This window comes from Eufriesea mexicana, unplaced genomic scaffold, assembly GCF_001483705.2.
Source record: "Eufriesea mexicana isolate 0111107269 unplaced genomic scaffold, ASM148370v2 scaffold5018, whole genome shotgun sequence".
In the NCBI taxonomy this organism is placed as follows: Eukaryota; Metazoa; Arthropoda; class Insecta; order Hymenoptera; family Apidae; genus Eufriesea; species Eufriesea mexicana.
In genome coordinates, this window is record NW_016912973.1 from 177,784 (window position 1) to 186,858 (window position 9,075).

At 36.1% G+C, this 9,075-nt stretch overlaps 1 protein-coding gene across 1 annotated transcript; it reads right to left on the bottom strand.

Annotated features, from left to right (window-relative positions):
• Positions 1-6,067: 6,067 nt before the first annotated feature.
• On the bottom strand, positions 6,068-8,240 carry LOC108551808 (aminomethyltransferase, mitochondrial). Its single transcript, XM_017906113.1, has 5 exons — positions 7,948-8,240; positions 7,491-7,831; positions 6,935-7,254; positions 6,793-6,875; positions 6,068-6,405 (listed from the first exon to the last, which is right to left on the bottom strand). The coding sequence occupies exons 1-5, from the start codon at positions 8,231-8,233 to the stop codon at positions 6,068-6,070; spliced, it is 1,368 nt and encodes a 455-aa protein (XP_017761602.1). The 5' UTR covers positions 8,234-8,240.
• Positions 8,241-9,075: the final 835 nt, after the last annotated feature.

The window sequence follows — 9,075 nt, forward strand, 5'->3', positions numbered from 1 at the left end:
AATATTGGAAATGGAGAACTTTGAATAGAAGACATTAATAATTTGCACCATTCTTCTTTGTCATATTGTTTAATAATTCCTCGTAAGAGTAATGGAAATTTTATCGTGGCCTTCTGAGCGTACTATATAAAAAGTGCATGGCAGTCAAAGTGTTAAACATAAAATTTGAAATCTACGCGTGATTGTAACGCGTTATACGCAATGGTCACTAGCCTACGTAAGTCGATTTCAGGAAATGGTACGTACCTTTAGAGTGTGTAAGTTGTGTGCCAAACTCGGGTGTCGGATGCGTCCCGGGACGTAGACCGTAGTGTAGGACCTTTGCGCCCGGGTGTCATGTGTGAGAACCGTGGAGTGTGGTGTGTTGGAATGTCTGTCTTTGCAATTTTTTAAATATAGGGTTACGTAGGTAGGTAACTTACCAGCTGTGTGCTTGTTTATTATAAGTAGGTAGGGCCGGGCAGGTTGGCACAGTCTCTGGTCGCGGGTCATATTTTCGCGTGACCAACCTGTTTCTGGAATCATAATTTGAATAATCGACGGTGAAGCTGGCACGAATGAGGGTTGTCATTCGTCTTCTGGCCTTACCCATCGATGGTTCAAATTTGGCGGCCTTTTGAGTCGCCATCGCGGTCGTGGTCGCGGGTTGTCTCGAAACGAACGTGAACTGCGCTCGAGGTTCAGCACTGTGATCGTTCATCGATCCATGTGCACTTCGTTTAGCTTCCGCGACTGTGTTCTTTGTTTGCGATTAGGGAATCTCGAGCCTACATATAAGTTTCAGCGGGCATAGCGCCCGAAGAGAGAAGAGGCTAAAGCCAGGGTGCCTGACAAATTGTCATAGAAGAAGGTGCCTAAGAATGGTTTTCCATTCTCTGGATGGAAAGTGATTCTTTTTATTATTTTGTCACCATGCTCGAATTTAGTAGTAGTAGTAGTAGTAGTAGTAGTATTAGTGGTAGTAAGAATTTTTCTTTTGACCGATTTATACATTGGTCATTGGGCAAACCGTGGATTTTTACTAGTGCTGCGAAAGATTGATTACGGTTTGAATTAGAGTTGCGATGAAATGAAGATCGTGTTTGCTTTAGTGTTGCGATAAAATGATGATCGTGTTTGCTTCAGTGTTGCGATGAAGTGATGATCGTGTTTATTTTAGTGTTGCGAATTGAATATCGCGACTGTTTTTCTTAATTTTGAATATTGATTTTTTTAAAGAATAGAAGTAAAGTTTGTCCTTTTTATTTTTTTAATTTAAAGTTTATTTTAGTGTTGCGAATTGAATATCGCGACTGTTTTTCTTAATTTTGAATATTGACTTTTTTAAAGAGTAGAAGCGAAGTTTGTCTCCCTTTTTTATTTAAATTTAAAGTTGAATAATAAGTTAGAATTTTTGAAATTTTAGTGTTGCAGTTTGTGATTATTGGAATATTTAATGTTAGCGTTGCGTCAATGAATAACCGCGTTTTTCGATTAGTGTTGCGAATACAAAATGCCCAAAATTTTTCCACTGATATTGTGGAAATACGTACCTGTTCTTGGATTACCTAATGCAATTAAACAAATTGCACGAAGGCAATGGTACGTTAGCAGCCTTCAGTATGGCTGCACTGGATTTTCCTGCGATAGTGTTGCGTAATATTTAAATAAGAGTGCAGAAAATTAGTATTTATTAATGATGCGTAAATAATTAAGCACTAGTCTAGTTGCTTTCGGGAGTTTATTTTTTTTTTTTCATTTTCCTTTTATCAGTGATAAATTAATTTAAATATGTCAAAGCACTCTCCGCGATTATTTTTACATTTTTTAATTTTCTAAATAAAATCAGAAAAAGTATAGTATATTTAATTTCAGAATTTCAAATAAAAAAAAGAAAAGAGCAATCCAGTTTATTTTTTAAATGAGTTGAAAAATGCAAGATTTGTGTATTTATCAGAAAAAATCAATAAGGACAAATCTTGTGTCCTAAAAAAGAAGAAGAGAATTTTAAATGGTAATATTTCAAAGATGAAGTTATAGAATGAAGAACAAAACTGAATTTATACTACGTTAATATTTCAACAGTAATAACTTTGTAAGGAAAAATCGTACAATAACATTTGTGTGATCAATATAAAGGACAAAGCCTGTACTTTCACATCTTCAGATTTAATTCATATTTGAATATTTTTACAGTATAGAACAAAGACACATTTTTAGTTGGAAAATGGGAAAATTTCAAACATAGGTAGGTCTACTAAAAAATTTTCTTCGGGGTTATAATTATCACAAATTGAACCACTGAAGTATTCAATTTGAAGAATCTCTATAAAATTTAATGGGCCATTTTTTATTTTCATTTGATTACATTTTGAACGAAGAGTATACTATTAATATGCTAGTATCTGTAAATGATAATATAAATACAGTTCTATTTATACACAACATAATTCATAATGAATAAACACTAGAAAAATGCTAATTGATTTTTGCAATTATAACAAATATGATCAAAATTTGATGGAATAGTCCAGTTTATTCCAAGTGAAATAATTTAGTAATGAAAAATCGCACATTATTTTCTATGGGATTTCTGAAAACTTGAAATTTTTGAAGACTCCGGTGATTCGATTTATGGTGATTTTGATCCTAGAAAAAATTTAAGGAAACTACCAGCGTCTGAATTTTTACAATTTTCTAAATGAAAAATTGTCTTTGTCTTCTACGATAAAAATTTCTAAGTAGAAATTAAATTTGGGGTTGTGAAAGTACAGACTTTGCCTTTCATATTGGTCTTATAAATGTTATTGTTTGGTTTCTGTACACAATGTTATTGATGTTCAAATATTAACATAGTATAGATTCAGTTTTGCTCTTCATTCTATAATGTATGGTATTTTTCCTTATAGTCACAGAAATTTCTATGTTAAGTGGATATTTGTATTTCTGTGACTATATTTGTTATTGTAATTTTCTTTTCAGCCTTCTTTTTCAGCTTTCTTTTTCAGCTTTCTTTTTCAGCTTTCTTTTTCAGCTTTCTTTTTCAGCCTTCTTTTTCAGCCTTTTATAATAAGAGTGTTCATTTTCAAAAGTACTGTTCACAAATTCAGTTGCTAGTCAATTTCTTGTTTCAATTCTGTTGTTAAATATTCTTGTTTTATATTTTGTTGATGTCTCTGATCTATAAAATAAAAGGAAATACCCTTCAAATTTTTAACTCTTACGGTCTTAAAATTTGAAGAGTTATTGTTTATATATTATTTATATCTCAATATTAAATGGAATTTTTTATGGAATTATTTTCTGTGTGTATATATTTTATATAATTTTTCATGTGATTATATTTTTTCTAATTGTTTTCTTGTGTGGATATTTTTAATGCAATTTGTCATGACTATTTTTTATGAAATTGTTTTGTTGTGTGGATATTCCTTTTGCAATTGTTTATATGATTATTTTTTATGAAATTGTTTCTTTGTATGGACATTTTTGGGGAGAATTTTTATATGAATTTTTTTCATGAAAATGTTTTTTATGTGGATATTTTTTATGTCACTTTGACATATTTATTCCTTGTGATAGTGTTCTTGTGAAATTTGTGGTTCAGTTGTTTTTTGTGTTGTTACATTTTAAAGAACTGGTTGTGTGAGTATATTTTATGAAATTTTTCTTCTTTTTTCGTCCAATTGTGTATGAACTTTTATATTTTATGCAATTTATTAACATGTTTTCTTCTTTTTTAGTGTTACTTCGGTAGATTTTTCAGACGGTAGACATTTCCGTAGAGAGTGTAGAAGTTGGAATTAGTATAGTATAAAGTATCATGATGGTTAGCATTGAGTAATTAACACTGCAGTGTTAAGTGTATTAATAAGAATATTAGTATTTAAGTAGAATATCTTAGTAATGAAATGGGTTTAATTGTTAATAACTATTATTATATTTAAGAATAAATAGCATTTAAGCGAATAAGATACAAATAACTCTTCATGAGACGTATCTAACATTTTCTTTTTATTATAACTTGTAATTGTCAACTTTTTTTAAATAATGAGAAAGAAAATTTCGACCAGTTTATATTAACAAAACTCATTTCGTATTAATCATTTTCTATGATTCAAACATCGGTAAATATTTAAAATTTCGTCTCATATAGAGTTATTTTATTTGTTATTAAATTTTATTTACAGGTTTAGTCTTCCGCGTCGGATTTGTTAAGCTCCTTTTATTGTTTGTCTCCAATAACGGTTCAAGATCGAACGTTTTGAAGACACGCATCAGAAGGAACATTTATTTGAATATTATTAAATTTTTGCACGAAAGGTGGGTGGATGGGACCGTGGTTAGGGCGGGTCTCCATTCGCAGTAACCTCCTCGCGGTGAGACCTGGGGAATCGTTATTACTTGATATACAGTTCCTAATTGTATTACTATAGTTGCACCATATTTGTGATACAATTGCAAATTGTATGATAAATATATGTAGTCGCATCATATAGTCTAATACAATTATGAATCATATAACAAGTAATACGAGCTAATTGGCTGCGATCTTGTTGTTGTCTTCACGTTGTTAGAGTAGGAAGGTGAATAAGTTTTGTAGAAGCATAGGATTCGATACTTTGTTTGTAATCGTAAAATATATCGTATACCTCGTCATTTCATGGTTACATTTAGTTTTGATTCCAATTACTGTTGATATAATTTTATTCTATACCGAGTCGGTAATATTGAAAGTCATTCTGAGATGATACAGCATCTTTCGAGTTACCGACACTTGGTACATCAGATGCAGTGTCCTGCATTTTCTCTCTGGAGATAAATCTTTCTGGATAGGTAATCTTCTTTACCAACATTCAGTTTAGTTTGCATTTGTAGTTACCGACATTTGGTATACAAGGTGTATCGCACTACGTCTCTCTGTGGAGATAAGTGATTTTATGGGTAATCGATCTTCTTTACCAACATTCAGTTTAATTTGCATTTGTAGTTATCGACTTTTGCTCTGACCAGGTGCGTTGCACTGTGTCTCATCTGTGGAGATAAGTGATTTTATGGGTAATCGATCTTCTTTACCAACATTCAGTTTAATTTGCATTCGTAGTTATCGACATTTGCTCTAACAAGGTGCGTTGCACTACGTCTCATCTATGGAGATAAGTGATTTTTATGGGTAGGCGATCATCTTTACCAACATTCAGTTCAACTTGCATTTGTAGTTACCGACATTTGCTATAACAATGTATATCGCACTTCGTCTCGTCTTCGGAGATATTTCTTTTCATAGGTACGCAATCTTCTTTACCAATATTTACTTTAATTTGCACATGTGGTTATCGACTTTTGATATAAGAAGATGCATTGAACTGCGTCTCGTTTTTGAGATAAGCCTTCGTATAGATACGCACTCTCCTTTACCAACGTACATCTTAGTTTGCATGCGTAGTTACTAAGTTTTGGAATATTAATGTGCATTGAACTGCGTTTCATCTTCGGAATTTTTGTGGGGTAGGAAATCTTCTTTACCATATCTGGTATGTATTAATTTATATACCGAAAAGGAAGCTTCTTTACCAACATACACTTTAATTCGCATGTGTAGTTACCGACTGTAGTGATATCAAGAAGCATTGAATTGCGTCTTATCTTCGGAGTCTTTATAGGGTAGGAAATCTTCTTTACCATATCTGGTGTGTATTAATTTATATACCGAAAGAGAAGCTTTCTTACCAACATACAGTCTCATTTATGTTTTTAGCCAGAGAAGATTTCGTACTTAAAAAAAACTGGTATTTCAAAACTGTTTCATATAAATAATTTTATTCATTGCTTCACCATTCCCTTGCACCTTCAGGTCCATTAAAAAAATTTTGAAATACTTTCTAAATCTCTTCTTAAACTTGGTTTCGAATGAAAATCATTATTAGTGACTGTTATATGTGACTATTATAGTGACATGTACTCTTATAATGTTCATTATTTATATCTACTTTATCGTTTGAGTGAGATCGAGTGTAAACAATTTTGAACAAACATTACACTTGAGCATTGACAGAATTTCGCTCGTATAATGAAAAATTGTTGCTGCTCACTTTGCAGTATAGTAATTCGTTTTTATAAAGGGCATTTTCGTAATTGTCGCTTTATAAGTTTTTCCTCGAACTTCGACCAATACTCCACCACCGTATTGTGCCAAATCCTGTGGCACGTATCCCATAGCTATAGAGCGACCGAGGGTTGGACTAGGCCCACCGGAAGTGATTTTTCCAACACGTTCACCTTCCGGAGTCAATATACATGCTCCCTCTCTAGCTGGCGGGCCGTGCACAACCGTCAACCCTACTCGTTTCTTCTTGGCACCTGATTTGATCTGCGAGAGTATCCTTTGCGCACCTGGGAAATTTGCTTCCGCTCTTCTTCTTTTGGCTGCGATAGCAACGAAGAAAAATTTGTATTTCCGCAATTAACTAAATTAACCCTTTGCACTCGACGATTTTTTCGTTACAGAAAAATAGCAATTCGAAGACTTTCTGTCACAGACTCGACGAAATTCTTAAAATGGTAAATCGAAAATCATATGCAAATTAGGACATAGAATTATTTTTCTTCGACAACAGACACGACGATATTCTTAAAATGGTAAATCGAAAATCATATGCAAATTAGGACATAGAATTATTTTTCTTCGACACTCCACGCATCGTTAGGTAATTTTAAATTTGATATATTAATTAACCTCGATCTTTCGAATCTGATTAAATGGTGCACTCTCGAGTGCAAAGGGTCAGTACTCTCTCATACTCTCTTACACACCTACTAGCCAAGTAAGTCCAGCTTCTACCGGTGTAACGTTTTCGTCGATATCTTGTCCATAGAGGCAAAGGCCAGCTTCTAACCTGCGAATAATCGAATGGAATATCAGTTCCGAATATTTTATTCAACGCTTGAATGGTACCTTAGACTGTCCCTGGCTCCTAGACCAGCTAATTTCGTGTCGTACGTATTCAAGATACTTTGCACCAAACTGCGCGCAATTTTGGCAGGCATCGAAATCTCGAAACCATCCTCCCCTGTGTATCCGCAACGCGTTATCCTAATTGGACTCCCTAATACTTCAGTTTCCACACTGTTCATAAATCTCAGGTATCTCAAGTCTATCTTCACAATCGACTGAAGAACCGACGCTGCAGTAGGCCCTTGTAACGCCACGAGACACTGTTCTAACGGATCTAGAAATTCTAGGTTCACCGGTTTTCCTTGCTCTTTGAACCATTCCTGAAACGAAGGGCGAGAAAGAGGTAACAATTACCTCTTTAACCCTTTGACTACGGCAGACTTCGAAACGCAGCGGTCGTACCACACGGGTAGGAATTCATTTACAATGTCCGCCGAGAATGGCAAAATTTTGGATAAAGATGCGCCCTCCGTGTCAGAAAAGCAAAATTCCTGAGCGCGTATATGCGTCCACAGTAGCCAAGGGGTTGAAGAGAAATCGATGTTTTGCTATTTACCTGTTGTCGAAGGAGCAGTTGGGTGTCTTCGTTCCTTCTGCCGGCATTGGAGACCACGAAATATTTATCGTCGCTGTCTTTCGTGACGATCAAGTCGTCTAGAATGCCTCCATTCTCGTTGGTGAATACCGTGAGGACAGCGCTACCCTTGGTCAAATTTCTCAGGTCACTGGTTGTCAACGATTCCAAGAATTCGGTCGCGTGTTTGCCAAAAATTTGCGTTTGCATCATATGACCGACATCGAAGAGGGACGCGAAGGTCCTGGTGTGTTGATGGGACGCGGCTATTGCCTCCTGGTACTGTACCGGTAGCAACCATCCGGAGAAGTTGGTTATCTTGCCTGAACAAAGGACAGGTTTTAGACGTAGAACGAGTCCTAGTCGTTTGGTATTCCGGATGCATTGCGTGGGAAGTAAAGAGACGAAACGAATGCAGAAGTCTTAGGTTACCGCTTACCTCGATTTTCCACGTGAAGGTCGTACAAGCAGGTTTTCCATGGCTGTGGCGTCGGCGCCGTTGTTGCCGACGTCGACGTCGACGTCGAACGGCGGCCTTCACTGCCGTTTGACCGCGTTTCGGAATCGATCAAACATCTTAAACGCGACTTTGGTATCGTATGTTTCGCGTTCGTCTTATAAATCGTCGACAAGTTGCACGACTCGCGGAAACCGCTTAACGGCTCGAAATATTTATCCACGTTCTCCAAATGCACGGATCTTCCGCGAACACCGAAGCGAAGCATCGTCTTTTCTGCGAACCGATTCGTTGTATACTAACGCTAGAATGCCGGCTGGAAGCACCGGCAGTAGTCCCTCCATTGATGACCCCGCTGACACCAGGCATCTTTCACAGCCGGATTTAGCGTCGAAAATCGGCTACCACTTTTATGACGTAAATGCGATTTTTCCGTTTGGTACGAGATGAGATTGAAAGAATAGCCTTTGTTATTTTCCAGCGTTTTATCTGCGCGCGCGCGATTCCAGATGTAATACGTGTCCGTGTAAGGTGAGTGAGTGTGTCAGTGTCAGATTTCGGAAAGATAGGAATATCTAAATCGTTTCGAACGAGACAATTTCGGGGATGGAATTTCCAAACAAACGTAGCGTTTCGATACGGAAATTCATTAACCAGGACATTTTCGCCATTTTCTTTTTTTTTTTTTTTATTACTAATCTCTTACGATGTTTTGTTTTGTTGTTTCTGTTTTTTTCTCTTTCTTTGGAAAGTACCATCGACGTCGTCTGTTCGCGGTCTCGTGATCTCGCGATACGTATTTTTGGGACCGATCCGTTTATCGATGTGTTCCAGATTCGTGCAGAGAGATGTTACACTAGTGAGTATCTCGGATATGGTGCGTGTCGCAATGGAGAAACGATAAAGAAAGGCCTCGCGATAAATTGATATTTTCTCGTACGATACAACCCGAGAATAGTAGATACGGTTATTTTCGCGCGTAAGAGAGGTCAGCACGCTGTTAAAGTCGGAAGAGATAAGACAATTAAAAAAAGGCACGTCGTATATTTTGTACGTGCTTTGTGGGGGAGAGATATGATTGGTAGTCACGAGACTCGTGTACATCGGATG

Bases quoted from the DNA above. Each gene is read 5' to 3' on its own strand.
- LOC108551808 (XM_017906113.1), bottom strand. From the start codon at position 8,233: ATGCTTCGCTTCGGTGTTCGCGGAAGATCCGTGCATTTGGAGAACGTG. The intron at 7,255-7,490 runs GTAAATAGCAAA...CCTTCGTTTCAG, and splicing joins AACTGCTCCTTCGACAACAG to GAATGGTTCAAAGAGCAAGG. The intron at 6,406-6,792 runs GTGTGTAAGAGA...TTGCTATCGCAG, and splicing joins TGGACTTACTTGGCTAGTAG to CCAAAAGAAGAAGAGCGGAA.